This window comes from Helianthus annuus, chromosome 2, assembly GCF_002127325.2.
Source record: "Helianthus annuus cultivar XRQ/B chromosome 2, HanXRQr2.0-SUNRISE, whole genome shotgun sequence".
NCBI classification, from domain to species: domain Eukaryota; kingdom Viridiplantae; phylum Streptophyta; class Magnoliopsida; order Asterales; family Asteraceae; genus Helianthus; species Helianthus annuus.
In genome coordinates this window covers 52265452-52284328 of record NC_035434.2, presented here as the reverse complement: position 1 = coordinate 52284328, position 18877 = coordinate 52265452, and the positions used below count along the sequence as shown (strand labels likewise).

At 38.3% G+C, this 18877-nt stretch overlaps 3 protein-coding genes across 4 annotated transcripts; 1 reads left to right on the top strand and 2 right to left on the bottom strand.

Moving 5' to 3' along the window:
• Window positions 1–692: 692 nt before the first annotated feature.
• LOC110915451 (lysophospholipid acyltransferase LPEAT1) lies at window positions 693–5235 on the top strand. 2 transcript variants are annotated; one of them, XM_022160177.2, is made up of 9 exons: window positions 695–1329; window positions 1978–2097; window positions 2215–2252; window positions 2750–2814; window positions 3088–3156; window positions 3571–3704; window positions 3770–3910; window positions 4614–4677; window positions 4935–5235. In XM_022160177.2, the coding sequence occupies exons 1-9, from the start codon at window positions 844–846 to the stop codon at window positions 4952–4954; spliced, it is 1137 nt and encodes a 378-aa protein (XP_022015869.1). In that variant the 5' UTR covers window positions 695–843; the 3' UTR covers window positions 4955–5235. The 2 variants fall into 2 exon arrangements, with proteins under 2 accessions (XP_022015861.1, XP_022015869.1); XM_022160169.2 differs by lacking the exon at window positions 4935–5235 and having other exon boundaries at window positions 693–1329; window positions 4614–4905.
• Window positions 5236–9254: 4019 nt separating this feature from the next.
• Window positions 9255–10155, bottom strand: LOC110889639. The gene is made up of 2 exons (XM_022137204.1): window positions 9513–10155; window positions 9255–9394 (listed from the first exon to the last, which is right to left on the bottom strand). The coding sequence occupies exons 1-2, from the start codon at window positions 10153–10155 to the stop codon at window positions 9255–9257; spliced, it is 783 nt and encodes a 260-aa protein (XP_021992896.1).
• Window positions 10156–10308: 153 nt separating this feature from the next.
• Window positions 10309–12909, bottom strand: LOC110889633. Its single transcript, XM_022137197.1, has 3 exons — window positions 12233–12909; window positions 11701–12001; window positions 10309–11238 (listed from the first exon to the last, which is right to left on the bottom strand). Exons 1-3 carry the CDS (start codon window positions 12907–12909, stop codon window positions 10309–10311), a joined length of 1908 nt encoding a protein of 635 aa, XP_021992889.1.
• Window positions 12910–18877: the final 5968 nt, after the last annotated feature.

Below are 18877 nucleotides of genomic sequence, written 5' to 3'. Positions count from 1 at the left end.
GCTCCTCCACATCGCCACCGTCTCTTCCTCCTTCTCCGACTCTTCTCTCTCTCTCTTCTCGTTCCCGTTCCCGTCCTCTCCTCAGGTGTTTGCTATGGAGAGTACAAGGAAGGTGTTTTTAGAGAGAGAAGCAGAGAGTGAAGATGGGTTGTAAGAATGTTGATGACTTGATGGTGATGAGGTTCGATGTCTATGTTATTAGAGAGAGAAGCAGAGAGTGAAGATGGGGAAGTGTGAGAGACAGATTGTAATCGATCAATTATTTTCTTCAATTGTTTGCTGCTACTTTTATCAAATAGGTACATGTTCTTATCAATTAGATTGTAAGCAATAATAGAAGAAATGGAACGAATTTGGTGTAATCTGGATCGAATCTAGAGAGAGAATAACTTTTGTTTTAAAGCCTGGGTATTTTGTTTTGTTCAGGGATAAAAATGTCATTTTATACATCATTCAGATGTGCAACCAAACAGCGTTTTATTGGTTCAACACTTACTGGTTCAGACCCTCTTATCCATTCAGACCTCTTATTCATTCAGCACTTATTGATTCAGATGTTACCAAACAGCCCCTAAAATTATAAATACTCATCTCAAACCTATCATATAGTTATCCCTAAACTCTTATGGATAACTTGCATAACGAGTGAAAATTATTTATGGTTTAAAATTTATTATTTTTATTAATAATGATAACAATATTAAAACCGTAATGGTTGAGATCACGGACTCACGGTGGGTACTTCCCCTATCATCTCTCAAACTAATCTAACTCCACCGCTTCCCACCACCGCGATCCACCACTCTCCCCCATCATCATATGAACCCCAATCACCCATCATAAATGGCTTCAGAACTCCAAGATTTATCCTCAAAACCCCAATCTCACCCCGATCCCCACGATCAAGACGACCACCCTCTTCTCAGCCCCACCACACCCACCACCCCCACCCCACCCCCACCTCTCCCCACAATCGAAGAACTCGAGAAGAAGTACGCGGCGTACGTTAGACACGATGTTTACGGGACCATGGGGTGCGGAGAACTGCCGTGGACAGAGAAACTTTTGTTGGGTTTTGCTGTTGTGACGCTGCTGCCGTTGCGGGTGGTTTTAGCGACAACTGTGGTGGTCTTGTATTACTTGATTTGTCGGGTTTGTACTCTGTTTGTGGTGCCCAATAGAGAAGAGGAAGATGGGCAGGAGGATTATGCGCATTTGGGTGGGTGGAGGAGGAGTGTTTTGTATTGGTCGGGTCGGGTTCTTTCGAGAGTTATGTTGTTTGTGTTTGGGTTTTATTGGATTCAGGAGAGTTGCAGGGGGTTAGATCAGGTGGGTTTGTTGAGATTATGTTAGTTTGCTTGTAATTGTTGTGTTTTGTTTGTCTAATTAGGGGTGTTTGGGAAACAGTATATTAGGGTTCTTGTGTTTTGTTGGTTTAATTACTAATTAGGGGTTTTGGGATTGTTTTGTTGAAGAAAGTAATGTTTTTTTTAGCTTTTGAGTTGCATTTGATTGTTTGTGTTCGATCATGTTTTCGTTAGGTGTTAAGCTTTGTAGCTTTTTCGGTGGAATTGTGTGATTTTGTGCCTTTTAGAAATCGGATATTAGTTACGGGATGTTTGTGATTGTTTAGTAACAAAATTAACATTTTTTTGGGGTTTATGAGTTTACGTTAGCTTGTTTGTGATTGCTTATTGAAAGTTCGGAATTGTTTCATTTGAAAAGAGTTGATGGGATCGGGCTTGAGTACGTCTGAATTGCAACTTCGTCAGTTGTCAATCTGTCGAATTTTCTGTTGGAATTGTGTGATTTTGTGCCCTTTAGAAATCATACTCTAATTACGGGGTGTTTGTAAATTGTAATTGCTCAGTGAAAAAAAGTAACAGTTTTATAGGGCTTGACTACGTTCAATTCGTTTTGGTTCTTGGTATATTTTGTAATTGTGTTATGATTATCTTGGTATTTTTCGTTCTTCAGGTGGATTGCAACGAGCAATCGGAGGAACTTGAAAGGCCTGGAGTACTAGTATCAAACCATGTTTCACATATGGATATTTTGTATCACATGTCTTCATCGTTTCCGAGTTTTGTTGCCAAGGTATGTCTATTGACGGAACAAAAAAAGATAATTTTATTCAAGGTTGTGTTGTTTTTACCTGTTCGGATTATTAGCGACTTGTTTTCTTATGTTATTATTTTATTACAATTTTTGAAGAGATCGGTGGGCAAGCTTCCTCTGGTTGGCCTTATAAGGTTGGTTTGAAATTTGGATTACACCATCTTTTTGTTCTATTTGTGTACTTTTTTCTTCGGTTTTTATAATATGTGGAGTTGTTGTTTTATTTTAGAGTTAAATGCCATTTTAGTCCCTGTGGTTTGGGTCATTTTGCCAGTTTAGTCCAAAGGTTTCATTTTTCGTCTGTGTGTCCAAATTCACCGTTGCCATTTTATTCCACTGGGTCAACTTCATCTATTTTTTTCTGTTAACGAGAAGGGCAATTCGGTCATTTTATATCTAATTCTATTAACTAGAAGGGCAAGTCGGCCATGTAGAATGACCGAATTGTCATTCTCGTTAACAGAAATAATGGATGAAGTTAACCCAGTAGACTAAAATGGCAATGGTGAAACCTTTTCGGACCCACAAGCGAAAAATGAAACCTTTGGACTAAACTGGCAAAATGACCCAAACCACAGAGACTAAAATGGCATTTAATTCTTTATTTTAAATTACCGTTTTCGTTTTTCAGCAAATGCCTTGGTTGTGTTTATGTTCAGCGGGAGTCAAAATCATCGAGTACAAAGGGTGTCTCAGGTATTTAATTATTTATATGTTTAATTGTTTTTGATGTTACTTCACTGACCAGATCGTATATTTTGGTATCATTTATCAAATGCAGATATTGTGTCTTTTGTTTTTTTTACATTATCTTTTTAAAAAAATTGTGGGATACTATTTTTATACGTGAATACAGTGATATTTTATTGAAAATATATGCATATCTCGGTCTACCTTTCTGTAGTTTTAAATTTTAGAAGGAATGTTATTAATGTAATTTGGTTGCATTGTTTTACTTGATGAATGCAGCGGTCGTTAACGAGAGAATTCAGGAAGCTCACAAAGACAAGTCTGCACCAATGATGATGCTCTTTCCAGGTATGGGACACATTTGAAAAATAGTTAAAAGTACACAAATGGTCCCTGTGTTTAACTAAAATTTTGGATTTGGTTTCTATCTTTTCAAAAGTACACAAATAGTCCCTGTGGTTTGCACTTTGTAACACATTTAGTCCCTAGCTAACAAATCTAAATGTTTCAGCATGTCTAAGTTAGAGACTAAATGTGTTACAAAGTGCAAAACTACAAGGACCATCTGTGTACTTTTGGTAAAAGTTGGGGATTAAATACGTTACAAAGTGCAAACCACAGGGACCATCCGTGTGCTTTTGGAAAACTAGGGACCAAGTCCAAAATTTTGGTCAACCAGAGGGACCATCTGTGTACTTTACTCAAGTGGTTATTTTTGGCACACACTATTATTATTTAATTTTATTTGTTTATTTTGTATAGAAGGGACAACTACAAATGGCGATTACATACTTCCATTTAAAACCGGTGCATTTCTGGCAAAAGCTCCTGTTCTTCCGGTTATTTTGAAATATCCGTATGAACGATTTAGCCCTGCATGGGAATCAATATCAGGGGTGAGTTTTTTGAAACAGAATTCTCTCATATTTTCCCGAATATTCATGTATTCTTCAATTTTCAGGCACGCCATGTGATATTGCTGTTGTGTCAATTTGTAAATTATATGACAGTAACAAGGTTACCGGTTTATTACCCGTCACAAGAAGAGAAAGATAACCCAAAACTATATGCCGAAAATGTACGGAGATTAATGGCCCGTGAGGTATTTTTTTTCCTATTTTCATTTAACATTTTGTAATGTTCAATATGTGCCCACTTTCTTTGTGATATAAGCTTCATTAAAAACAAAGTGGTATTAAAAATGAATTTTACTTGTTTATATAACGAGAACAAATAATTGCATTTTAACCCTATATATTTAACTATTGTGACTTCAAATCACTATAATAAAGTTTTTAATGTTTAAATAAACAGATTTTGTTTTAACTTAAGTATTTGATTTTTTAGCGTCAGCTTCTTGTTTCAAACTCTATGTATAAGGCTGAGCTCAGCTTATTTATAGTTTTCTCAAGCTAGAGCTTGGCTTGTCTTTTATTTATAAATTACTTAAATGTTTTATTTATAAACATATAATAATTTATATATTTTTATATTGATAATCGTAATTTTAATATAATAAAATATATATTCTTATCATAGCTTTATATTTATTTTTGTCATGTATTTTATATATATTTTTTTGTTATATTTATACAAATAAAAAGCTCGCGAGCCTAGTACAAAGCGGTTAGTGAAGCTTGACTCTAGCTCCAGTCTAGGCTCGAGCTGGTTTAATCTGACTGGAGCCAAGCTGTTAGCAAGCCAATCTCGAGTTGCTCACAAGCGGCTCGGCTTGTTTACTCTTTAGCACACATCCAAACACCCTGTAATGTTTTATCATCTAATAATTATTGTTGGTTGTTCAGGGGAAGCTAATAATAACAGACATTGGATTGGCGGAAAAGCGAGTATACCATGCGGCACTCAATGGTAGGTTGCGTCAGAAAGAAGATTGATAGGCCCTGAAAAATGCTAATTTAGTACCCGTTTGGTGTACAGTTTGAAAACACAAAGCAAACCATTGTTCAAGGATGTTTCGCGTGTGTAATGTTAGGAAATTGAAACCGAATAAAGTGTGTTGTCAACGATGATTCCGGGATTTTTTTAACCAGACTTTCTAGAAGCCGATTAAGTGCATCTATCGCGGTTGTTCGTTCATCTGAATCATCTCTTTTGTGTTTATGCAGGTTTGTTATGTCAAGGGTAGACTGAGATACACAGATACAGATGCATCTGTAAATACATTTGTTATTTTTATATTTTTTTTAGAAAAAAGTTAATGATATAAGTAGTGAAAATTTAAAAAAAGGGTGGTCTGAACAAGTGACATAACTACTTGGAAAATGTATCACTTGGAAAATGTATCACTGGATTTTGGAGTGGCTATGGAAGGTGCATCCCTGCTGATTGTTGCTGCTGAAGGTCCAAATATGTTTATATGAAACACCTAAAGTTGGCTTGATTGTTAAGATAAGTTAATATGCTAAATGTTAATTCTTTGAGAACTAAAACAAAATAATGTTTTGTGGAAAGGGAGAGGTTCAAAGATGAAGTTTATTTTGGCTAGCAACGATAGGAAGTAATAGATTATGACATGTGTTAAAATTTAAAATAAAGAGTAATGGTATTTTAGTCAATTTTATCCAATCTTCTCCTTTCCTCTTCTCTCTGTAAATTCAAAACCCATAATTTCAAAACCCATCATCTTTAACCTTTTCTTCACTTTCTATCTCAATAATCACTACATTATAGTGGGATTTTTGTCACCAATCAATGATTCAAACACTCAATCAACGTGTTCTTCAACTTTTTTTAAAGAACGCCAGTTTAATTTCATACAATATCTCATTTTTTTCATGTGATTTTGAAGCGAATCACTCGATTCGATCGCTGATAAGTGTTTCAAACATTCAAATTTCGTCAATCGGTGAAAAAATCTGAAGAAATCGGTTTAGATCTATGTAAGAATATTTTGAATTGCATTGTTACGATATGGGTTTTTAAATTGAGTCATTGCGTTTTACAAAGTAATCTTGGCGGGGGACCGGGGCAGCGCCTCTGGGAGCAGGGTCGAAGGGGCAGAGCCCCTGGCGGGAGTCGAGCTGACCATAGCTAATAAATGACAAACTAATATGATCATCTTGTTTTTGATTAAATTGCTTTAATAAAACTGCATCAGATAAATTTTCTGAAATTGCCTCATTTCGTAGACAGTTTTTGATCTCCTACTTCCTGGTTCAGACAAAACATACCCTGGTTCAATGCGTTTTAGATAGAACACTTTCTTTTGTGTTTTTAGGCCATTGCGTTTTAGAAAAAAAGACATTTTTATATGTTTTTTTGTCCATTGCGTTTTAGAAAAATACATTTTGAGGTGTTTTTAGTCCATTGCGTTTTAGGTAAAACACATTTTTATGTGTTTTCAGTCCATTGCGTTTTAGAAAGAATACTTTCTTTTGTGTTTTTAGGCCATTGCGTTTTAGAAATAAGACATTTTTATGTGTTTTCTAGCCATTTTGATTTAGAAAAACACATTTTTGAAGTGTTTTTTGTCCATTGCGTTTTACGTAAAACACATTTTTATGTGTTTTCAGTCTATTACGTTTTAGAAAGAACACTTTCTTTTGTGTTTTTAAGCTATTGCGTTTTAGAAAAAGGACACTTTAAGTGTTTTTTTGGCCCAGTGCGTTTTAGAAAAAACACATTTTGAAGTGTTTTTAGTCAATTGCGTTTTAGGTAAAAGTTAAAACACATTTTATGTGTTTTCAGTCCATTGCGTTTTAGAAAGAATATTTTCTTTTGTGTTTCTAGGCCATTGCGTTTTAGAAATAAGACATATTTTTGTGTTTTCTGGCCATTGCGTTTTACAAATAAGATATTTCTTTATGTTTTTGGTGGATTGCGTTTTAGAAAAAAGTCATTTTTTACGTTTTTTGTCAATTGTGTTTTACGCAACTGGGTTTTCGAATTTTTTTTCGAAAATATAGAAATAGTATACTCGTTTTAAAGATTAAAAAAGCTCATTTTTTGTGCAATTTTTATAAAAAATAATATCGTATGAAAAAGTTATTAACGTTTAAAAAATGGAGGGAAATTGGAGGAGAGAGAAACTATTGTCCTGAATTAACTAGAATGCCCTTACACAAACTCACGCGCCTCTTTTTTTCTCTTCAACATCACTCATTTAATCTTAGCCCTTGATTAAATCAATTGATGGTCAAGATTACTTGCTAGCCTTTCTAGCAAAAAAAAACTTCCTATTATATCCTAACCGTTTGTGGAAAATAGATTAAGATATTATGTTTTTGAGAACTAAATCATAAAACATTTGACGTTGACTTCTATTTGTCGCTTAAGGGTGGAGGCAGTCGTTCAATCACTTTAGGGTGTTTGAGTTATTCTCTAGTTAATAATATCATGTCATGTCAAGTCTCCATTCCACTCCCCATTTTGCACTCAATCACCGGCAACGGTCAATCACATGGAGAGTGGTAAACAATTTTAAAAAAAATGTGATTGGTTGAAAAAGGGTGGGGGCCCACTATTAACCCCCTCTCTCTCATCCTTCCCTCCTCTTCCCGCATTGGTGAGTAGTTACCGATTTAATTATTCACCGAACACCGAATTGAAGTTGGCATCCCATAACCGCTCGGCAAACTTGGTCCCCGATCAAAGTCCCCGAGTTGATACCGACCACACTAAGGGTTGAGAGAGTGGTCACCATTCGAGGAGTGTTTAACTTATTTTCTAACCAATAATATCACGCCATGTTAAGTCCTCACTCCACTACTCATTTTTCACTCAATCACTAGCAATGGTCAAACACTTGGAGAGTGGTAAACAATTTTTTTTTTTTAAAACAAATTGTAATAGGTTGAAAAAAGGTGAGGTCCACCATTAACTCTCTCTCTCTTCTCTCTCTTCTCTTCTCTTCTCTTTCGGTGTCTCTCTCGGTAAGTTGTCACTGCCTTTGCCTCTCCCCGATCACCACTCCACCCCTGACAATGGTTCCCCAATCGATAACCCCTCTCCCCGAAGCTCTCCTCAAGACCACTCCCTCCACCCTAAAGGAATCTCCTACTAAATTTGAATGGCTGTTAAATTGTATTTCATATATCTTTTTATAAAGGCTAACTCATTTTGTAACACGTATTTCTAAATCTACACTTTTATCCACGTAGGACTAGAACTTTAGCTACTTGTGTAATTGTGATGGGTCATGGGGCAAGCCTTTAGCCTCAGGAATTGAGTTTCCACATGAACCACCTCATTTCAAGCACAAATGCATGCGCAACGAACTTAAAAACTTTTTTTTACCAGCGGCAGAGTTTGACTAAAAGTTCCGTGGAGGCCGAAAGTCATAGGACCAATTTTTTTTTCCTATCGCTATGTTTCGAGTTATATGTTCAGGTCGATGATTCGGTTCGGGATGGGTCAAACAATATTAACTCCAAATATCTAATTAATCTTCATTCAAATTTCAAGGACCGTTCTTACACATAAACAAACTAAATATTGTTTTACAAACAAATACCTAAAAAAATTATGATGATGCGAGAGAAATGGTAAGTACCTAGAAGGCTTTGCTAATAGCCTCGTTCTTCTCGTTTAAAACCCTCTTCAAGTTTAACGAACAAAGACCTAGTTTCAAACTTTATTAAAAATCCACTTCAAGTTTAAAATCAAGTATAAAACTTCACTAATAGCCCCGTTCTTCACATCTTTTTTAAAACTCAATACGACAATACCTATAAAAATTTTTGACAAGAAAATTGGTATGGGCCGGGAATTGTAGGCAAAATAATTGGTGGTGACCTACCTCTATATTTATAAAAATTTCATATGAAAAATCTGAAACTTAACACTACTAACCGAATTATCGAAACGTGGGTGGGGGCCGAGGCACCCCCCGCTCCTTGTAAGCTATGCCCTTGTTTATGACACTCGTTGATTTCAACAACTTCCATCTCAGACTTCTATTGCAAAGTGGTGGTAGCATCTTTCTTACCATCCCACGAAGGTTGTAACCCGTAAAGGACTGCAACCACGAGCAGGTTTCAGTGGGTGGATTTTCTCATTCAGGCCCGCTTTCGTCACCGTTGGCTTCTTTAGAGCATTCACATCCATGGCATCAAATTCTGTGTGTGATGTTTTTAAAATATAAAGAGAACAAAAAGTGGTTGTGAGTGTAGGAGAGAGAAAATTTTACTGTTCTTCTGTATATTTGTGGGGGACATTGTTCACCCCCCTATAATTTTTTAATATATTTTGAAAGTGGTTGTAAATGGAAGAGAGAGAAAAGGTCATAATAAAGGTATAAAAAATATTATTTAATTGAAAAGGAGAGAGAAAATATAGTGTTTTTTTGTGTAATTTAGGGTGAAAATACAGTGGGATAAATGTGAATGCTCTGAGTTGTTATTGCTACTGGTTCTTTCTTGGCTGCCTTGAGAGCCTTAGGCCTTAGTCAAAATTGGGAGCCAGGAGGACTGTAGTACTTGGGTAACCTAATTAGCTTTTGCTTCCCTGACCTCCAGCTCCAAATTTGACTTTTCCCCATGATTCTCTATAGAAGGATACTTGTTCTCGATTTCCGAGTACTCATTAACCACTCCATGTTGCCTTTTGTTGGCCTTTTTTTGAACGGCTAACAAAATTTATTCATTAATCAAAGGGCTAACCAAATGTTAGCCCACACCAAAAGTTTACAATTCGGATTACAACCCTTCTAATCTATATCCAATTCCTTGAACTATCGAACTTACACCATTCTTCCCAAGTGATTCCTCTTAAATTCGAGCGATTGCTTATCCATAGGAACGCCAAGTGTTTTATCTCATTCAGTATCCGATCGATACTGACTTCTTTACTATTGAAGATCACATCGTTTCTACTTCGCCAAACAACCCAAAGTGCCACCTGCATGATAGCATACACAAGCTTCCTCCATTTTCCACAACCTTTAACATATTTGTGCCAATCTAGAATGTCTTTAATTCGGAAAGCAAATATACTAGATATCCTACACCACTGTGATACGAAATTCCATACACATTGTGCCACATCACAGCCCACGAACAAATGATCCGCATCCTCATCATACACACCACAGAAACTGCAGCGAATCTGACCCGTATTCACATTTCTGCGAGCCAAAGCTACTAGCATAGGAACCCGATCCAAGGATAATCTCCAGGCCAAAAAATTCATTTTGATTAGAATCCAATTATTCCATACAAAGTCGTTACCCAGATTCGCGAATCGATTCAATTGTAATGTTCTTTTGAGACTTTTGACTGAAAAAACCGCCGAGTCATCCGGTTCCCAAACCCACCTGTCTTCCCCGATCCCTAGCATCACGCTTAAAAACACCGCAGACATATTTTGCAGGTCTGCAAGTTCCTCCATCATCGTCGGCAGCCTTATCCAATTAAAATTCAGCACCACCCTTCCATCCGCAACTCTTACACGATCCGATATCTTGGCATTTTTGACCCTTTCCAGAGCAAATAAATTCGGAAACATGCTTTGCAATGGTTCTGTTCCTAGCCAGCATTCTTTTCAGAAAACAACCGATATCCTATTCCCCGGAATAGCCCGAAAACAAGTAATCAAATTTATACCATACCTTTCCAATTCCTCCGACACTTTAGCGACTTGTTTCCATGGCCCAGCCACTGACAACTTCCTCGGCACCAAATTCCACGTCCTTTCATTATGATGGATGCTCCATATCACTTTTCGCCATAAGCTCTCAGGGTCTATTTTGAACCTCCACCACCACTTGGCAAGCATTGCCAAGTTTGCATCCTTTAACGATCCAATACCTACCCCACCTAGTTCCTTTGGCGTTATAACACTTTTCCACGCAACCCAACTCATCTTGCCTTTCTCCGAGGTAATCCCCCATAGAAATTCCCGCCACAATCTCTCAAGTTGATCAATTACTTTTGCCGGAGCTCTGTATAAAGAGAAATAATAAGTAGGGAGTGCACTTAGGACCGACTTTATCAAGGTCAACCTACCACCAAAAGAGAGTGTATTTGCCTTCCAAAGAGCTAATCTTTTCCGAAAGACATCAATGACCGGCTGCCAGTGTTTACTTAGATTCATATTAGCACCCACTGGAAGCCCCAAATGTTTAAACGGAAAGGACCCTACCCTACACCCCCATAGTAATGCCATGTCTTGTATTCTTTCATTACTACCATTCACACCAATAACGCTACTTTTATTCAGATTTACCCGAAGACCCGATGCCAAGAAAAAACACCTTAATAATCTCCTTAGATTTTTCAAAGTGTCTATCGACCAATTTCCAACAAAGATGACGTCATCAGCGTACAGAAAATGAGATAAGACCGTACCGTGGTTTATGAATCGAATACCTTCATAGAGCCCAAGGTTACATGCCTTCTTCATCACCCCCGTTTGAGCTTCCACTGCGATGATGAAAAGGAATGGTGACAATGGATCGCCTTGTCTCAAACCCTATAACATACAAACTCCTGTGTTGGTGACCCATTTACTAACACCGAAGCCCTAGCGTTAGTAACTGTAGCCATGACCCATTTCCTATAAATCTCCGGGAAGTTCATTTGAACCATTACTGTTTCCAAAAAAATTCTAATTAAGTGAATCATAAGCCTTTTCTATATCCACCTTAAAGATGAAACCCTCCTTTCTACTCGACCTCAACCACGGGAACTAGCGGCCCATCGAGAATACTCCTATTAGCAATAAAGCCGTTTGTTCTTCCGAAATTAGTTTGTTAATCACCAATTTCATTCAGTTCGCCAGTACCTTGGATATTACCATATTTATACACCCGACGAGACTGATTGGTCTATAATCCCCTAACCCACCCGGGTCCGTACACTTCGGTATAAGGGCAATAAATGATGAAGTGCAACCCTGGGAAATGGTTGTATTCATCATAAATTCGTCGAACACCTTAACAAAATCAGCTTGCAATGAACCCCAGCAACGTTTAATGAACCGAAAATTTGCACCATCCGGGCCCGGTGCTTTGTCCCCCACACAATCCCAAACCGCGTCCTTTATTTCTAATAACGAAAATGGCGCTGCCAGGATCTCAGCATCCTCCTTCGAAATTTGATTCAGATTTGGGCACATCAACCCTGGCCGTTTAACAACCATTTCCTTACATTTTTCAGCAAAAAACGAGCATACCGTGTCTTTAATGAGTGGTGGGGCCGTCTCCCATGCTCCATTAATCATAAGACCATTCAACCTGTTAGAGCATTGATTGGCATTGACTATGTTATGGAAAAACTTCGCATTTTCATCACCATCTAAGGCCCACTTGACCCTAGACCTTTGCCTCATCCATGGTTTTTATCCTATCCTCCTCCATGATTACTTTCTTGCACTCAGCTCTTATATCCAATTCATCTGGGGATAGGATTCTATCCTCTGCTTGCAATTCCAAAGCCTCCAAAACTTCTAACTTTTCCTTATATACCGCATCCTTTCCGCTTTTATTACATTGACCCGTTCCTTTATTCTGAATTTAATCCATTTTAGTTTAACTGCAAGCCCCAAATCCGCTGGCCCTTCAAACCAGAAACTACTCAGCGATTGTCGAATGAAATCCATAACACCGGGCAGATCCAACCAAGAATTAAAAATTCTAGTGGGTATAGGGCCGAAATCAGGTGATGTAAGAGATTGCAGAATCGGACAGTGGTCCGAAACTACATCTGATAACGCAACAACTGAGGCAGTCGCCCATTTATCTCTAAATTCCCTGCACACCAATAACCGATCCAATTTGCTTTTATGAATACCATTATCTGAGTGATAGGTGAATTTTCGTCCACTCTTTTGATACTCCACCAAATCTATTGACACAATGAACCGATTAAAACGATCCGCATTTGCAGCCACATATTCTGAATTAAATCTTACGCTCGGTTCCCTAACATCATTAAAATCCCCACCAAATATCCACATACCTTCTAATGACCTTCTAAGAATAACCAACTCCTCCCATAGGGCTCTCCTTTCTATCGGGTCATTGTATGCGTATATATTGACTATGTTCAAAATTTCCCCTGAATGTTTCACAGACCCTTGTACCAGAATGAACCTTTGGTTTTTTATGATATCATTACATTCAAATACAGTTGGATCCCACATGCAACAACATCAACATGTGCCATTTCAAACTTAGACCTCCCCTAATATTTGCCAATCATGAAATCTGTGACACCCCCCAAGTTTTGTTTCTTGAATTTTTAGAAAATGGACCCCATGAGATGTTTTCAGACCCTTGATCCAATCAATTTTTCTCTGGTCTTTGACCCCCCTAAGATTTACGGACATAAAATTCATTGGAAACCGTGTTGTTCCCTAATGACAAGCTCACTTACCTGCTTATCGAAGCCATCTAGCTGAAACCCGAGCACCGATCCAACATCCAATGTATTACTTACTTCCTCCTGAACCCCCTGGTCATCCATCTGAAACGAGCCGCCTTTTCCGGGATTCTCTTCCGATTTGGACTGTATTTCTCCTTCACAGTGATTCTCGTTGCTACCATCTTGCCGATCGGCCATGTGTACACCCTCATTATTTCCACCAGATTCATGTTCTATAATAATCGGTACACCAGAAGACAGACAATGATTCTGGAATTGTCTCCTCGTTTAGATCGAAAGACCTCTCTAGATTGCGTATATGGCCATGTGTTGGACCCTCCCAACTTTCTTCTTCTGGGCTCTCCATTTGTGGGATCCTAGCCCTTCTTGGTCTCTTTCTAGATTTTGTACCTGGGCCCTGGCCCAATTCAGAATGAGGTTCACCATCTTCATATCCTGTTTTATTTCTAACCTGGGCTCCATCATCAGTATTATTCTCCTTACCCAAATTCTTGGAACCCTCATCCGCCGCCTTAATTGATTCCCCCTCCAAATTCCCATGCTCAACGTGCATGGGTGATGATTTCCCAGACTCCCACCCATCGCCTTTCGAACCTTCCTCGTTCACGCCACCCTTCACTTTCGACCCTTCAGTTTCCTTTGACGTCTTCTCCGGTGACCCCTGACCTACCCCGTCTGGTGATTCTTTCCGATATTCCCCATCTTCCAACTCCTCCTCCATGCTGTTCTCGTTTTCTTCAAATTTTGATTTCACCGGCGAAACTATCTCCGTAAGGATTGAACCGATGATGTTTGATTGAAACCACCTACTATCGGCTTCCATAACATTAGCTCTATACCTGTTATTTCTCCAAACAACCTCTACTTCCTCATTTATAGGACCAAAGCTCTTAGTTAAGACATGACATCCCCCAACAGACACGTCTGTCTCAGCCCAAGAGAATTCAGAACCTTTGACAATTTTACCAAACCAAGCACCAATCTGATCATAGATCTCATAATCCCGAAACTGGAACGGTAACCCAGTTATTTTTAGTTCCACCACACGTTCAGTTTCGACATGTTGCCCTTCCCATAGCACTGCATTATCAAAGTGTTCCTCCCACAATTCATCCTTTCTTTGCAAAAATTGCACTGCCATTTCCTTATCTTTCATAACAATCATGAAGTGGAGCCCTCCTAAATAGCACATAGGTGCATCAATATAACCTCCTCTATTCAGCATAGTCCTCAGATAACTGATTGCCTTCACATCTTTTGCTACTCCAATTATAGCTCTTCCTAGACAGTGGGCATTGTATACTGGGAGTTTTTCTCTTAGTGTGACGACTTTCTTGCTACTCAATGACTGGACTTTTTCCCCCGTCAAAATATCCCTATATGAAACGTTCTTAGAGACACTGGTCTGCTGCCAGTTTTTAACCATCCTTGGTTCCTGTTTTTGGTGAAATTTAGGAGGCATCGGTACTCTGCTCGCCTGCTGTGGTTGGTTTCCAAACCTCCTTCGATCTCGATCATAGAGTGCCACTGACACATTAATCTTTGCTTCGTAAATCTTTACCGTATTCAACCCAGCCAAAACGTTCTTAACATTTTGCACTCCTCCAAACCTAACAAATCCAAAGAAACTTTCTTTTACATCCCTTTTCTTTGCCACATATGCATCCGTAACCACCCCAAATGGCTGACAAACCTTCCTTAACAGTGTTTTAGTAACACCACCTAGAAGATTTGAGACGAAGAATGTAGTTTCCTGAGCACCCTTTGTACCCCCCAGCTTGCTTCAATAGGGGATGTCAATCCACTCACTTCCCCCTCTCATGTTCCCCATATACGCCATTATTCACCAACGGCCGGCGCACAAACTTTCCACCAAGGGAACACAGCCCCAGCAGCGAATGGAATCAATGAAGTATCAAGATACACTGGAAGGTAAAGTTTGAAACACAACCGGTATGTGATTCAGGTCAAACCTCACACCCTATTTCGATATCCACCTCTTCGTCGAGCCACCAACGGTCTGTTTCCGGTTTCCTCCTACTTGTGATGCTGACACCAATCCCGAACGGCGAATGAGAGTTTGAAAAATCACGTTAGGGGTAAAGGTCAAGCCCAGGATAGCGACCTCAACCGCTAACACAACTTCCTTCCCTCCGTCGAGCCAACCGGCGACGGTCCGTTTTCTAAGTCCGGCGACTTTTCAGTTTCTTAGAGAGAGAGTCTTTCGCCTTTTGTTGGCCTTCCCTTACATACGGTACGACCACCACCGCGCTTACTACTTCTTTATCCTACCATTCAGTAATGGGTGGAACACCAATGTAATCGTGCTAGGCAATGATTCAGAGTGCTATGAGTAATGTAAGCAACTAATAACAATGGCCAGTTGCCATTAACATTTCACCTTACCTTTTGAGTTCTAAACGTTTCATTTCATTAACAACATTAGCATTCGGGCCTCTATCCTAACAAGCATGGCATACTATACATACCATACTCTATGTATCTTCTCGTGGCATCAAGTTACCCATACTTGCATCCTTAACTTAGCCGCATTCTCAATTTAAGTCTAGATATCTACGGATCGCCTGGATTTCTTAAATTATTGCTCTTTGGCGAATGGTTCTTAAGTCTAGATACCAACTTGAAATGCCCCAAAATCCAAGGGTCTCGTATGTTGGATTTACTCTTTGGCAAATGGTTTTTAAATTGATAATTTAAAACACAAGTAGCGGAAATTCATACAATCCAACACTCAAGTCAAATACAAAGCATAGTCTAATTGTTTCAATTCAAAACATAACATAGATAATCAGGATGCCAAACGTTACACTAATTAATTAAAAACATTTTATGATAGTCATGAAGGCTAAAAGCCAAAACTGTTCCATTTCCTAAGACTTTCTTTTTCATTAACTTTTATACTTTAACTTTCATGCTTTGCCTTATAATGCTTTACCAAGTGTGCTTTTCAAAAAAAGTGTGCATTCCCTAAAAAAAGCTGTCTAAAAAGGGGCCTATAACTCACTTGTGACGTTATGCTATAAATCATTGTAATCCGAAGGATCCTACACTTGGACTCCTAAGTCAAATTTGGTAAAAAGTCATTGGATAAATGTTAACATATCATCCCAATGAAATCATTAGCAAAACATCTATTTAAGCTAAAGAGTTAATTGTTTTCGTCTATGTGGTTTGTCAAAAATCACTATTTCAGTCCATTAGTTTAAAAATTACGATTTCAATCCTTGTGGTTTCACTTTCGTAACCATTTCAGTCCTTGTGGTTTCACTTTCGTAACCATTTCAATCCTTTTATTTTGTAAGTACAAGGACTGAAATGGTTACGAGGTGGACTGAAATGGTTATGAAAGTGAAACCACAGGGACTGAAATCGCAATTTTTAAACTAATGAACTGAAATAACGATTTTTGACAAACCACATGGATGAAAACAGTAAGCTAAAAGTCTATACTGAGCTAACACATCTACGTTTCTAACCTACCATCACTAAGGCATAAAACATTACTTGGATGTTCTGTTGGGATTTATGGTGTACAATTTTTTTTAGGGTAAATTACACTTTTCGTCCTTTATATTTGTAGCGGGTTGCAATGGATGGCCTTTAACTTCAATAATTACAGTCACAGTCCTTTATTTAGAAAACCCGTTGCATGTTTTGTCCTTTGCCCCTAACCTAGTTAAAATTTCAGTTAACTATGGTATGTGCATTTGAGGGCTATTTGGTCATTTTACATGTTAAAAAAATATATATTATAATAAGTAAAATAGAAATACTTTAAAATAATTAACTAATTATTTAATATATATATAATTGTATTATTTGACATAACCTTCACATCTAAACCACGACTATCACCCATCTCCACTACCCAGCACCACTGCCCCACCACCACTGCCCCACCACCACCAGCACCCCAACCCTCTAACGACCATGAGCACCACCACCCCCCACCACTACCCAACCCTCAGTTCTGAAACCCTTGTAGATCTCAACCTCAGATATGCACACCCTCCTCAATCGTCGATCGCACAACATGCAACAACTCTCCAAGTGTTATCGCGACCGTTATTGGGGATAAATAAGGGAAATTAGGGTTCGGTACCGTTAGTATTTGTGGAAATTCGGTATGAGTACTCATTATTAGGGGTTAACGGAGGAAATTAGGGTTCGGTACATTGTTGCCAGTGACGTCACTTTTAACAAGTGTATAAACCGTGTGAATTTCTTCTCGAGAGGTTTGCAATCTTTGTTTACATATACATAATTGTATAGTTTGTGTTTTTGTTTCTAAAATTTATAGTGGGTTTAATTGATTTTCAATTATGGAGTTTGATTGATTCCTGCCTACATGTTATGTGTGAATTTTCATGTAATCGTTTGATATGTTAGATGTCGCGTAGAAGAAGGATATAATAATGCTCAATTTGCGTCAAAGTGACAGTAATTTAGGTGTGGCAATGTTGGTAGCGTTGGCATCAGATGAAGAGAGAGGGGGTGTGAGGTGCTTGGTGGTGGTGGCAGGAGGTGCCAGTGGCGACGGCTGGTGGTGGAGATAGTTGCTGGTTTGTTTAGAGAGAGAGAGAGAGAGTTCAAAGTGTGTATGTGGGAGAGAAAGAGAAAGTGCGGGGGAGAAAAGGGGTATTTATATATGATGTTATTTTCTTTTAATTTATGTTCTAAATAATCAAGTAAAAAGACTAAATTATCCTTAAGTGAATAGACTTAACTGAAAATTTTCACCTGGTTAGTGCTAAATGATGAAATGTGGACTGAGTTTTCCAAATAAAGGACTATGACTTTAATTATTGAAGTTAAATGTCATCCATTGCAACCCGCTACAAACATAAAGGACGAAAAGTGTAATTTACCTTTTTTAAATAAAATCATATTTTATTTATTTATTTATTAATATCTCATATTAGTAGCGGCAGAAGGTTGTACACAATTTAATCCAACTAAATAATCATGTTAGTGATTTAATTGCGATTGGTATAAACTATTAACACAACCGTAGGTCGTTCGAGAAAATCGTACCTTTTGTTGAATATCGAATAACATACATGATGGAAGAAACGAACGTTACACTAGTTCACGCGTTCACAAAACCTAAGGCACTTGAATTAACTCTTGACATAGAACTCTTGAACCCGTAACTCGAAACCCGAACACAAGAACCCGAGAACTCTTCAAGGTCCAAAACCTGTTGTAACCGCTTTAACGGAACACACACTTGAAACCCGATTTTCCGATCTCCCCGAAAACGGAAACTACGGGGCTAGCCGACCGGATTTGGGTGGTGGTGTGAGGCGGGCGACGATGGTTGGTCAACAGGGGCAAACCGTCGAGGAGGGTGGCCGGTAGGTGGTTAGCAGCGGCGACTCGCAGTGGTTCCGGCAGAAGCGGGTGCGGCGGCACAGTGATTCCAGCCGGGATGGGTAGAGCCAACAATGATGTGGTGTGGTTGTAGGTTGTTTTTTTCTCACAATGATGTAACTTATTATGGTTAAGAGACCCTTGTGTTTATACTACCTACACATATTGTTTTGTATTCAATACAAATACCCATTTATAATATTTATCTCTATAAATATAATAATATTATATATCTAAAAATATTATTCATCATTATCCATTCATTATTTAATTAACTATTAATTAAATATTCAATTAAATACATAACTAATCATTTTACAAATAATTATTTT